A 14,219-nucleotide genomic window follows, 5' to 3' on the forward strand; every position below is an offset into this window, starting at 1 on the left:
TTTATGAAAATGCTTTAAAAAAATTTGGGAATCTGGAGATCTCTGTGCTATACTTGACCAATGTGGTGTGCCTTTTTGTGATTTTGGGATAGACTGCCTCCTACTATATTGAGGCCCAAGTGTTCTGGATAAAAGAGTTAGGATCGGTCCAATTGCAATTCACCTTGGTCAGGCCTATGCACAAGCTATGCCCTGTTTGCTGAAACTTCGGTCACAGATCCATGGTAAGCGAAGCTGTTACAAGAGGGTTATGGCAAACACATACAATATGACAATAAAGGCAATATGCTTCCCGTTAAGCAAAATAAATGAGGAATCCTTAAGCAAAGTAGGAAAAAGAATAGTATAAGAGACACGTTATAAGTGAGATTACAAAGGCGAGAAAGGAAATAATCTTGATAAACGGCGAAATCAAAAGGAAAAGGTCAGTCTACCGTGTTCAATTGCGTTACAGGACTAAGGCCAAGAAGGGGACCACTCCCTTAATGTGGATAACCTCATTTGCTGTAGAAATTATTCACTTTGAGGGAATGGCCTGAATGGGTTGTGCCCAAGTAAATCTTTAACCCTTAACAAAGGGTAGGCTTTTAGAGGGAGAGAAGGATTAGCCTATTAGTGCATGCCTGCCATTCTACACTCTCTATTTTTCTTTCTTGGTTCTCTCTTTCTTCTTTGTTTTTGTTATTTTTGATTCTTTCTCTCTTCTTTTCTTTTCTCAGTGCTCACCCATGTAGTGATATTGTGATTCTCTCCTAGTGGTTACTATTGTCGTGATGATGATACTTTGCACGACAAGGGTCCTTTATATACTACCTGCCGTGACTGGCTTTTACCATTTTAGCCTTTAACTACTTTTGTCTAGTCTGGGTGTCCTTGCTGACCATAATTGGTTTGTCAGCTGCCCAGCCACCACCACTTACCTGTGCTAGTTGCGCCACACCCCATCACCAGACAAAGAAGATTATTTTGTTTGCTTGCTCACTATGGCATTCTTACCCACCATAGCGTGGGTGTTCTCTCTCTATCCTTCATGGCATGCACCTAGTGGTTTCAACTCATTCTTACTTCTTTTGGGTGGTAAGTCATCCCAGCAAGACATTACCCCCAAAAGAATCTAAGCAGGAACCCCAAAATAGGTTTTCCCTTCTCCCTACCGCCAGACCATACCCTTTCTTACCTCTGACCTATGACCCACCACTCTTGTATTCGCTAGGTACAGGTTAGTGGTATCTGGGCCTTGCGCGTGCTCCAGTTTTGCGTACATCCAAAGTTTGTCCGCTACTTATGTGTTTGCCTTGGTCTAGAGGCTCGTTTGTACATTCTGCCGATCATCCTTAACCTTTTATAGCATGGATTGTTTTCTGATTTCTCATTCCTTACGGCTTGCTTCTCTCAAGGGGTAGGCCTTGTTTGATTGTGTGCTTTTCTTTTTTCAGCCTACTCTTTTGCTCCTTTTGTAGCCTTGCTACCATTCCTGTCATACTACTTTGCTATTCCTACTATGGTGTTATTTGACCCCATCTTGTTGGGCCTCTTTTAGGCCTGCTGTGTATTCCTTTCTCAATTGGTTATAATGACCCAGTATGGTCATTGAATTTATACTCATGCTACTTTGAGCTTTCTTGACCCATTGCATTGCTTGTGGGCTCTTTTGTCCCATTTCTTTCCTCTTTGGACATCCTTGGCCCATTTGCTTTTCTTAAGCATCCTTAACTTATTTTCTAATTCTGCATTTCCATAGGCTTTTACTAATTCTTTTGGCTTCCCCGGCCCAATTACCTTATCCTTCATCCTTAGGGCTCATGGATTTTCCATCAACCCCTTACTTTCTTACTTCATTACTTCAGGCTTGTTGTGGCCCATTCTTACTTTTCTACATCACATAATACCCGTGGGTTTACTACTTCTCTTTCTGGGCTCCTTTAGGTCCATTTGCTTTCCTCAAGGCTCATTTATTTACTCTATGGGCCTATGATCCATTATTCTTGCCATTCAGGCTTAATGTTTGTTCTGTCATTCCACTAATTCTTCTCTGCCCTTATTGTTGGGTTTCTACCTACTACTGGGCTTCCAAAATAAGCATCAACAACCAGTAGTAATGAAATAAAGAATGCTATTATGCTTGCACACACAGCCTTGCTTCGTAGTTCGCACTCGCCGATTACAACAGTGAGCCCTTTTTTTATAGCCCGATTTAAAATTTCAACAAAAGCAAAACCCAACTCTCATTTCATTGGTGCATGGAATAAAAAGAAAATGGATCAAGGTTTTCAGTCATAGACTTATAGTACCAAGTAAATATACCCCACTATGACAATTCAATAATAATTATAAAAAAAAAAAAAAAAAAAGTAAATATACCCCAGAATCCCGGGGGAATGAGCAGAATAATCGTGATTAAGAGAAGTATTTGGTTAGTTAGACAACGCGTGAAACTATAAAGGAAATTAGGCATCTCGAGTTTTAGAAAATCGAGATCCATTTACATAAATCTCGAGTTTTAGAAACTCGAGTTCCATGCAAAAAAAATTATAGTTTTATCACCCCTATAGTAGCGTTTTTAAGTCTTATAGTGACGTTTTAAAGCCCTATAGCGGCGTTTTTCTGCAAAAATTTTTCATAAGTGTTTAATACAGGTTCAGTGAGCCCTATAGTGGCGTTTTTATTCCCTATACTGACGTTTTAAAGCCCTATAGTGGCGTTTCTCTGCTAAATTTGTTTAGAACTCCATTTTTAAGCCCTATAGTGACGTTTTTGAGTCCTATAGCGGCGTTTTCTGAACTCGAGTTTTTAAAACTCGATTTTTGCTTGGATTTTTTTTTACAAATCAAGCCTCAAAAACTTGATTTTTATCATGGAACTCGAGTTTTAAACACTCGAGATGCTAATTTTCAAAATTCTTTTGCAACGTGACAACTAACTAAATTTTTTAATATTTATTGTTATTTAGAAAAAAAATTCCCAAAATCCCATTTTTTGATATATTTTCATCATTGTATAGAAGCTAACCAACAAAGGTGGAGGATATTTTTGTTTGTGGCCCAGCGATTTCATGAATGAAGATCTTGCACGCGCAACCTTGTTTGTGGCCTACCTTAAGCTACAGTTTATGTTCTAAGTTTAGGCCAAAGATGACGTAGTTTTGATTGTGCCAACTATTCACTTGGTTATCACTGAAATGACATAGTTTTGAGGGTGATTTGGCAAAAATAAAACACATCTGCATAATGATGTGTTACTTAACACCAAAAACTAACTGTGGGGTGTGAATTGCTAATGGAATCAAATTTCAGGGTGTAAAATCCAATCAACCTCAAACTTCATGGGTTAAATTACAATTTACCCAAAAAAATTATGAAAGAAAATGGCGACATGGTGGCGCTACCATAAATTGCTAAGGGTTGTGGTGGGTTTGGTTGTAGCTGTAGCTAAGCTTGGTCTGGCCAAAGCGATTCTGAGATGAGAGGGAGGGTGAGTTTGGCGTTCCAATCTCTTATAGATAGAAGGGGAGAAAGAGAGAAAAAAAATACTCATTTAAACAGTTACAATAAACATATATATTTACATAGTACTATAACTTTTCTGTATTTACACATTTTACATTGGATGTGCAAAATTCTGTCCTTAGTCTATTATTCACACTGTTGTAAGTGCTCTAAGGCCTTAACTTTTCATGTTTCAATTTATCCCTGTGAAATGAAGCAGAACCGATAGAATAACACCAGGAAAACATTTAGGTCGTCTTTGGTGTTTTTTATTTTTTTTTCAAAAACTTGTTTTCCGGGGTGGGGGGGGGGAAGAAGCAGTTTTCTTATTTTCTTGCATATTTCTTGCGTTGCAGGTACCATCTCAACCGTCCAACAGAATTTGGTGAATCAAAGATTGCTTTCAATCAAGAGAAAGCCAAAGCCAAATTGATAAAATTTCTAAGTCTGACAAATAGGTCCAAGAGCTATGAAATTGAACAGTATCTTTTACATCAACAATATCATTTCTTTTCCTCTTACAACAAGTGAGGGTGGGGAATTCAAACCCAAATTCTTCCTGTGGAGAAAACTCGGCAATCCTATCAATGAACAATCACATATCTCAGAGAAATATCATGGTAAAAAAAAAAAAAAAAAAAATCAATGACAAAATATTGATCAACCATTTGAAATCTTATTGTAATAAACTAAAATACACTGGTTGCTTATTTTTATTATTCTCTTTTCTGTTTTTTTTTTTTTTTTTTGGTTATCTTATTACAGGCGTGTGGTTCCAACTTGTCATGAACATTCTACAGGGATGCAGATGAGTATCCACTCCAGATTTTCATCTTGAATTGTAGCAAAGAAATCACAGGGGAGAGCATAAATTAGTCAACTGGAACTTCAACCTCCATTTTTAGTCCTGACCTGCCAAGAACCTGCAACAGATATGAAGCAATGATGGTACACATGGCCAAAAATATTTCACGCAGACTCAATAATCAAGCATAACCATGCAAATCCATATCAAATGTTCATGGTATATTCATCTTGCAACGGCTCTTTTGCCAAACAGATTTTAACACAAGAAAAAGCTTTTTGTCAGCAAGCCAGTGTCCCCATTGAGCTTCAAATCAAATGCAGATGAGCCAACTTACGAATGAGAAGTAGAAGATTAGAAAAAGGGCTTTTGCATCTAAAACTAAAATAATTGTGATCCCACCTCTGCATCTATCTAATTCACTGATTTCTTAAAAAGACAATAGAGTGAGCAGTTGAGGAAATCATGTGACAGCACATACTGAATCTAAACCAAAGATAAATGAATAAGTGAACTCATTCCATCTATCAGAAATTACAGAATGTCCCATCCCTTTACATCATCTAATCTCAATCGTATCTCATTTTCATTCGATAATGAAACTTATTCACAAAAGAGCCTAAAGACACAGGAAACAAAGCAGAGGAACTCACAATAGAAAAAGCTATTGCACTAATGACTGTGGCCTCTACTATACAATCCTCCATGATTAAAGAAAAAGAACCCATCAAACAAACTGAGACATTAAAAAATTGCCATGCTTTCAAAAGCGTTTATTGATTAGCAAGCAAGATGTGGTGGCCCAGATTGGGTGCCAAACAAAGAGTTCAAGACCTATTCCCCATCAAAAGTAAAATGAATAGTACAAGAAAGAAAGAAAGAGCTAAAAAAGTAGATGGTGGTATGAATGAGGAAATCTTAATTAGGGTCCACTATTCAGTGCTGGCCCCATATATGTGAGGTCCTCTGAGGGGTGGCCAAGGAAATCATAATTGTTTAGTTTACTTTCCAGATTGCCTATGGCCCTCTAAAGCATGAAAATATGGGTGTGGACTGCAGCAGAGGAAGATTTATTAAGCATAACTAATTTTTATTTTATTTATTTTCCTTCAGGTTTCCATTGTTCATTGTAAATGAGGAGTGGAGCTGCAACTTCTAATGCATTAAATCCTAGATAACCATTAAATCACTTTGGGTTATAAAGAGAATGCCATCAATGTACATCTGATGCAACTAGGCAATGCAGATACATTCTCAATGGAATATTTCTCTGGCAAAAATAGCCCTTTAAGTACTCGATGATATCTCAATAGGCTTAAGAATTGCTGTCCTCTTTAAGTATATTGCAGGATGGTCAAATTCCATGTATGTACACATCCATTCCTCCAACAATCTTTTTCTTTTTTCCCTCCAACTTCACCCAAAAAAAGTTATATAATTTAAACCCTCGCCTGTAGCCTCAGAAAGTGCTAAGGCAGATGTAATCAAATCACTCAAGTGTCTTTGTTTTCCTCAATTTTCTTCTTTCCTATGTTAAAAAGAATTTAACTGTTACTAGAATTATGTAAGAAAACGTAAATTACCTTAATGAAGTCATCCAACACCAAATAAGACTCCTTTGAGTAACCTGCTTCTTGCAAAACTTGTCTCAAGACTTTCTGCAAACCAAAGAACAAAGGGTGCAAGCCATTGATATGGTTTAGTAAAAACTTGAAACAAATAGTAATCTTTTAGATTTGAAAACAGATAATCAAGCCATGCTATTGCAAACTATAAAAGTGATGACTAAAAAAGAAAGGGGAAAAATAAAAGAAGAGAACTAAACATTGGGATTTTCTGTCTTTTTTTTTGGGGGGGGGGGGGTGGTAAGTACTCGAAGAAAATGAAGAATATCTCATTCAATTTTAGGACATGTAACTTATTATTAAAAAATCTTCTAGCAGAAACTTAAAATCATAAGCAGTGATAAGGAACCACCCAATTTTACCAATCAAATAATTAATTTAGACTGTGAATTTTAACCTCAAGGGAGAAATAGTTATAGCCATTTCAAAGCAGGAAGAAGTGGAACAGTTTCACAAGTCATAGATTTGGTATCAAAATTCGCAAGTGCCCAGAAGATGTCAGCCATATTTAGAAATTCTAAGTAATTGACATCACATTAAGCCATATGTACTAGAGGTTCCCCATTCATTAACATTCTCAATTGGAATTATCATTGTACGTCTTGACCTTTGTAGCTACTCCAAATGACAATCACATTAATCCATGGTATGAACCTCCCTTTTTCTCTGTCTTTTCCAATATAACATACTTTACTTTTATCCATGCCATTCCCCTGTTTCACTTATGTCCAGGCCATTCCTCTGTTTAATGAAAATATAAAAAGGGTAACACTTCCGCATAGTTCCTTAAATGTAGTACTTTAGGTTCTCCAATTAAATTCAAATACATAGGTGCATTGAATTTAATTGTCCTTGAAAAAGATAACGTTGTTTGTGATTTATTGGTCAATACAACCATGTGTTAGAATTTACCTGGAAAACCTAGCATACAGAACCTAAGGAACTATACCTAAGTTTTTCCCATATAAAAATTGCTACTATCATAGGTTATCTGACTAATAACCATGCATGGAAAAATATGGTCACATTTTTGCTTTTATTTGAAAGCAACAAAAGAGTATTTAGGACATAAAATATTTCAGCTACCTGTGTTGCAAATGTCCAACACAAGCTCCCTCAATAAACCAGTGCAGAATGCATACTCAATAAAAGTGTTCAACATATTCAGATGAAAACATTCCTAGTTTCTAGAAGCTACTCATCTGTTCCTCCATAACGTCGTATATTTTAAATGAGTAAATCCACAGAGAATAAATCCAAATAAGGAAAAAAAAAGGCTAAATGAAACCACCATCCCTACATTAGGAGGGTAGAAAAGTAGACTACAATACTTAATCCATCAGTCTCATAAATATCATAGGATCAGATGGATCCCACATCTAGGCATGTGCCTGCACCCAAACACACACATACATAACATAGCACACAACATACAGTTTGAATAAAAAAACTCAACACAAGTTAGCAGATGATTTAAATATTACTGATTATAGATAATTACTGTAGGGTAAGAACATGCGAAATAGCCAAGAAATTTTATAAGACAACCTCAACATTTTGGCAGTTCGAATATATGTTCACTAGTCAATCTCCCTTATCCAGAAATTTTTTCGAGATTATTTTCCTTCACTAAAAGAACACCAAACTGGTTCACTTCATCCCTTGATAAAAAGTTTTTAACACCTTCCTAGCAGTCATTTTTTACTCAATTATGATGTCTTTACATTAATGACTTCTCTAAATGATTCACAGTTATGCACTACGAATAACTTCATTTCTTTCATGTTCCTCTTCAAAATCATCAATCTTTAGCTTTGATGGCATGACTAAATGATTGAACAAAAAGGTAGAATGCCAGATCCTCGTTAATACCTCTCTTTGCTCATCAGACATGAATGAACCAGACAAATCCCGAAGCACTTCTAATATGTCATTGAAAGACACCTTCCCATTATTGTCTGAATCATATACTTTGAAAATAACTGGACAAAGAGACAAACAGCAATATCAATATAAAATCCAAAATTTTCACTTCCTCAGACATTTCTTAGTAAGCTATATTAAAAAGTATAATAGTTATGCAGCATTGAAGTTAAGACGGTACCAAAATGATTTACGATAAGAAAGATAAGCAAAATTATAAGAGTAATAACATTCAACAGAAACAGCCACACACACACACACACAAAAAAAAAAAAAAAAGGGAACATGTCCTATGGATTAATTTTATTCAATCTATTTAGCCCTTTTTTTTTAAAAATCCTATTTGTAACTTTATTATTAAAGATGCACACATTACCAGAACTATTGCATATAAGTAGACATTTCACAAACTGTTCAGAGTGTCATCCAATTGTTTACAACATTATTTTTTTTATTCAATGACTAGTAAAATTCTTTACACATCAAAGGTCTAAACAATCTTACACTAAAAGCTTATGCCTCTCTTTTAATTTTTGGATTTGTTCCAAGTCTATCACTATTCTTAACTAAGACAAAATGCTTTCCACTCATAGCCTTCTTTACATGTTGAGTGATAGATAACAAGTTTCCAAATTGTCTCCGATGCCAAATTCTCAAATTTCATTTTTCAGGAAAAGGTTGCAAACCAAAGTAAATGTACACATTATCCCTAAATAAGTGATTATAATGGAATTACAACAATCATTATGGTTCATCCAACTTTTATTATGAAATTGAATCAGAAGCATAAATAATCCTGTTAAATTGCTAAGCAACCATACTTACACTCAATTTTTTGCTGTGTAGTAGCTTTACCACTAAATGCAGACAAGAAAGCCACAAAGTCCTTAAAATTCAAACCATCCACCATCTTAAGTAGCCTCTGCAATGCAAATTACCACAAAGCAAAGCTGTGAAATTATCATGCATCACCAAAAAAACACTACAAACATCACAAGCACTAAACACAAATTCTCCATCAATTACTCTTAAAGAAGGCAAATGGACTACCTGAGAAAGCGGATTCATTGCAAACTCAGGGACTGATAAGAACTCATCAGCAGAGATAAAACCCTTCGCATTCCGATCAAGTTGGCAAAATCTTTGATATAATGATACTATTTCTTGCTGGGAAACTAAAATTTTTACACACCAAACACATCAAATTGAGAACTAAAAACAACAATATAAAAAGAAATACAGAACTTATGAACAAGCGTAAAGATAACCCACATAGATTACTGCAGTGTTCTTGCACTTCCTCGATATCATATTGAGTCAACACAGATGATGCACTCCCCATTGGCTCTCACTCTATAACAACCAAAATCCAAAAAACAAAAATTACCCATCAATCAATTACCCAAGCAAGCAAGAACCCATAATTCAAAAACCAAAATTACAGGCAAATTACAAAAACAAAAACAAAAAATAAAGAAACCCAAAATTCCATTCAAATCTCTAAACTCACATTAATAATTAAGACCCAAAAAGAGCTTCACTCAACTAAAGCCAATAAAACCATGTGGCTTAGTTTAGCTCGATTTATTCAATTCTTGTGAAACAATACAGCAAAAAACAAAGGAATCAATATGGGCATATTTGTTTTTTCCTGGATTTTCTAAGTGAGGAAACAGAAAAAGCAAAAGTAAAGAAAGGAAAGGAACCTGAGAACCCAAGGTGTGACGAGGATTGTTGGAGATGGAATTTACGTTGTCATCATCGAAGTGCAAAACGTTGTTGGGCTTATAACTTATAAGAACTAGGAAATTAGGAGGCGGTGGCTGAACCCTTTTTATTGATATATTTATTAGTGTAATTATGTTTATGACTTTAAAACCCCAGAAACAACTTCGAGGATCACATTCACATCACATGCTTTGCTGCAGTATTCAACTTTATAATCCTTTTCTCTGCCGTCAAAAACGATGTATTTTTATCGGTGGGCCAAAACCAAGAGTTATGGATATTTGCAAGTTGGCCCAATCAATTTGCAGTGGGCTACATTGCCATACCCTTGTGCTTAGGCCAAAATGGCCCATTACCATCAATTTTGGAAAAAATTGGCACAAAAGCACTGTTTCGGAAATAATTGGGGATCTACCATCTTTTTAAGTACTCGAGTTCACCAAACTCGAGTACTATGTTTTTTTACTTCCATCGTGGCACGCTGATGTGGCAGCTGATTCAAAAATTCCAAACAGTACTCGAGCTTCCTGAGCTCGAGTACTGTTCAATGAGATACCCGAGTTCACTAAACTCGGGTATTAATCTGTATTGGCGCCAATTGCTTGTAGCAATTGGATTTAAAAAATTCAAAACAGTACTCGAGCTTGGGAAGCTCGAGTACTGTTCAAAACAATTTCCCAGGTCCGGTTAAACTCATTTTTATTTCTTTGTCACTCACTTCTCACCCAGAACACCAAAACCCCTGTTACCCACACTTAAACCATTACTCCCTCATCTATCACTTTCTCAATCTCAAATCTCCCTCTCAATCTCGCTCTCTCCCTCTCAAATCTCCCTCTCAATCTCGCTATCTTCCTCTCAATCGCCCACATGCTGTCAATCTCCCCCTCAGTCTCGCTCTCACTCTCGCACTCTCGGTCTCGCCCTCTTCTTCGGCACCAAAAGCTCATCTTCTTTCTCTATTTCTCACGGCAACACAGGTACATCACTCTAACTTTTGTCTTCTTCGTTGACCTCTCTATTTCTCTATTTCTACTCAATCTTAATGCATATAGGCTCTGGGATGTGGGTTTCGTTTGAATATATTTTTTTTTTTTCTGTGGGTTTGCTTGGGTTTCATTTGATTTATTGTGGGTTTTGTGGGGGTTTTGCTCGTTTGTTTGTGCGTTTTGTTTCGTTGTATTTTCACTGATTTGTTTTGGGTTTGTCTTTATTTTCTATTGCTGTTATGTTTTTGTGGGTTTGTAATGCAAATTATGTGTTTGATGAAATGCTTCTTGCTTTGCTCCACAAACAGTAAAGAATCATCTTCCTGTTCAATGGCGCTCTATTTTCTGTATTGCTTTGATTGTAGGGCTTCTTTGAAGCCCCTAGAACTACTTCCAACCACAATTTATACCTTTCCCCTACCTGGGTTTTCACCAAAATCAATCAAACCCACTCCAGCTCCAACAAGGTATTGTTTTTCTGTTTCATCCTCAAGCAATTTTGATTGATTGCTATCTGTTTGTTGAATTGACTGTGTGAAGTTTTTCAATGCATCCAACAGCTTTTGTAGAAATGGCTGTTCGACAAGTCAACAAGAAATGGCTCTTCATTTTTCTGGTCTGTCTATAGTTATTTTGCTAATTGGGAATGAACATGACTAAATGTTTGTGTTAATAATCAGGTAATTCTAGCTTAGAGGCAGCTATAGAAAAAAAATATATATATATTCAAATGAAACCCACATCTTATATATACAATAATCAACTTCATGCTGCTGCTAGGAAATTACCAAAAATAAAAAAAATAAAAATAAAAAATTGTGGATTCATTTGAACAATAAATTAGTAAGATGAAAATTTATTGGACATTTGTTGTCTTAAAACAACAAATATGTTTAATTACTTAAGTTATTGAATGTTATATCAATTGTTATAAAACTGATGCTAACTATTACGCAAGGATCACCTTGAAGAGACTTGCAGAGCTGTTGTGCCTCAGTATCTAGGTTTGTTGATGTGATTTTAACTTAGTTTACGAAGAGTCTAGTGTTTTTTTTTTTTTTTTTGAAGTAATTGAATGTTATTCTTTTATATATGAACATGAAGTCTCTAGTTACAATGAATTCGTTTGTCCTAATGAATATGACATTTTATGCGACATTTAGCCCTCCTTGTGATTATCTTGGAGCATCTGCTGGACAACAGTTTGTTCCTTGAATAATCACTAGTGGGTGAGGAAAAGGGGGAGAAGTGTGGGGGTATAGTTAGGTACTTCAACCGCGTTGTTTTTACGCCATTGCTTAGTATCTTAACTACTAAAGTTCAAATCCCATGCTGAATTTGGGTTCTTCCTTTAATAAGCACTAAAGTTCCTGTTTTATGAATTTAATTTCTCAATTTATAATTTACAGAATGTTTGTATCTACGGTTAAGAGGCTGCGTGTGTTGAAGAGCTCTGAACTTTCTGTGCTTAGCCGTAAGTTTATTTTCAAATTCCATAAGTATATACAGTTCCCTGTGTTTATGAAATGTTTTTCTTTCCCATTAATATCTCTAATTAAAAGTTGATTGTATTTCATGTTCAGTTGGCAGCAATAAGCAGGGAAAATTATCACGTGAGGCTCTACATTACAAGGTCTATCAAAGTTCCTTGTGTTTAGTTTCACCTACTTTACAACTATGGAACCATAGATTCTGTGACTGTCAATTTGTTTGCTCATAAATCTGCTCAATTATTATTTGCTTCCAAATTTTGTATTTTGTCTTGCCTGTACAGGTGAAATAATATAAAGTTGTCTCCAACAACTCATACACGTACAATATTGGTTGTGTCTATGTCAGTTTATTTACTTCTGAATCTTATTTGCAAGGCAGATTGCTAGGACATTCAATCCATTTGTTAGTTATAATATATATGCATTCTGTTAATGCCATGGTTCTATGCTTTAGCTTTCAGTTGGATTCTAGGTAGATTTAAATGTGGAACTACTTTGATAAATCTAGAGGGTTATTGTGTGAACTGAGTTTTGATGGAGCAGTTACATAGTGAGAAAGTAAGGTATGATGATATTTCTCGCATCCACAACGAAATAATGACTGCATTTATAGACTCCAATCAGCGTCTTCACTCACTTCGTGAAGAGGCTTCCTGTGTCAAAGAGTTGCTTCTCCAAATTGAGAATCAGTTGTCCAGTTGTGAGGCTGAGACTAAGGAGCTAGAGACTCATGTAGGTGAGGTTTCTAGGGATATGTTGGAGTCTGAAAAGAGTTTGCAAATTGCATCTCAGGAAGCAGAAGAGGCAACAAAACTTTGTCATCAAAGGGAGCAAAAACGTAATGCAGCCAAGGCAGCCTTAGAGATGGCAAGAATTAAGCTTCGGCGGTGATTGTATATTAACCATTCTCAATGTAAAATACAACAATGGTGTTTATATATGTAGATTATGTTGTATGATAGTGTAGATTGATGTGTCTCCTTAGTCCTTTCCCCCTTTTCTCTTTCAAAGTAGAAATGCTAACCAACTTTTTGCAAGCTTGGTAACTGAATATAGCTCACGAAAGAACTTGTTCTAAAGAACTTGTTCTAAATTACTCGCTTATACACACATGCAAACCGTTATTTGACCTATATTTGGGAACCATTTATGTAGGTCTTTTGCTAAATTGGTTTTTATGATGGTGGGGTACAGTATACTTATAAAAAAAATGAAAATAATGAGAAAAAAGAACCAACAAAAATGAAGTTTTAAAAAATTGTATAGAAAAGTTACAAACTGAAGCTTAAAACTGATGTCAAACTCATGTACACAAAGCAAGCAATGATTGCAATCCGAATGAGCATGATGGGGGTGTCAAAGCAATTTCTCAATGTTAGGCCCTTGATCTGATTGATTGAAGCACCTTAAACTGTGCATGCAGGTTTATAAAAAAGGGACATTTTATAAAAAAATAAAAAAAATGGACATTTTATAAAACATGAAAAAAAAAGGACATTTTATAAAATACTTGAGAACCAAGTAAAATATTTGCGTGTGAGTTTTTCTTATTTCCTTAAGGCAGATTGGTACCCGAGTATGTGAAACTCGGGTACCAATCTGCCGTACATATTTTTAAAAAAACATTGAGCCAAAAAACACTGAGCGAGCTGCGAACTTTGGGCAGTTTTAACAAGGTACTCGAGTCCTTGAAACTCGAGTACCTTCTCCCACAGTTATTAGTTATTACCCACCTACTCACTGACCAAATTTTTTTTAAAATTCCTTGGGCCAAAAAACTTTGTGCCAAAGGCAATCAGGCAGATTGGTACCCGAGTTTCTGAAACTCGGGTACCAATCTGCCTTACAAACTTTTAAACCAAAATCCCCACGCCAATAAAACCAATGGTCCAATCGAAACAAGGCAGATTGGTACTCGAGTTTCAGAAACTCAGGTACCAATCTGCCTGGCCAATTTTTTTTTAAAATTCCTTGGGCCAAAAAAACTTTATGCCAAAGGTAATCAGGCAGATAGGTACCCGAGCTTCCGAAACTCGGGTATCAATCTGCCTTACAAACTTTTAAAACAAAATCCCCACGCCAATAAAACCAATCGCCCAATCGAAATAAGGCAGATTGGTACTCGAGTTTCAGAAACTCGGGTACCAATCAGCCTGGCCAAATTTTTTTTT

The 14,219-nt window shown here is 35.9% G+C and overlaps 1 protein-coding gene across 1 annotated transcript; it reads right to left on the reverse strand.

Moving 5' to 3' along the window:
• Positions 1-4,348: 4,348 nt before the first annotated feature.
• LOC112000121 (uncharacterized) lies at positions 4,349-9,745 on the reverse strand. Its single transcript, XM_024032232.2, has 7 exons — positions 9,545-9,745; positions 9,111-9,191; positions 8,889-9,013; positions 8,664-8,760; positions 7,788-7,897; positions 5,874-5,948; positions 4,349-4,408 (listed from the first exon to the last, which is right to left on the reverse strand). Exons 2-7 carry the CDS (start codon positions 9,178-9,180, stop codon positions 4,358-4,360), a joined length of 528 nt encoding a protein of 175 aa, XP_023888000.1. The 5' UTR covers positions 9,181-9,191; positions 9,545-9,745; the 3' UTR covers positions 4,349-4,357.
• Between the last annotated feature and the right edge of the window lie 4,474 nt (positions 9,746-14,219).

This window comes from Quercus suber, unplaced genomic scaffold, assembly GCF_002906115.3.
Source record: "Quercus suber isolate HL8 unplaced genomic scaffold, Cork oak 2.0 scaffold_792, whole genome shotgun sequence".
Classification (NCBI taxonomy): Eukaryota; Viridiplantae; Streptophyta; class Magnoliopsida; order Fagales; family Fagaceae; genus Quercus; species Quercus suber.

What these genes read in the sequence shown, in the direction of transcription:
- LOC112000121 (XM_024032232.2), bottom strand. Translation starts at nt 9,180, where the DNA reads ATGGGGAGTGCATCATCTGTGTTGACTCAATATGATATCGAGGAAGTG. An exon ending in CAATGAATCCGCTTTCTCAG is followed by an intron (nt 8,761 to 8,888) that starts GTAGTCCATTTG and finishes TTTGCATTGCAG; the next exon opens with AGGCTACTTAAGATGGTGGA. An exon ending in TGTCTGATGAGCAAAGAGAG is followed by an intron (nt 5,949 to 7,787) that starts GTATTAACGAGG and finishes TTTGGTTTGCAG; the next exon opens with AAAGTCTTGAGACAAGTTTT.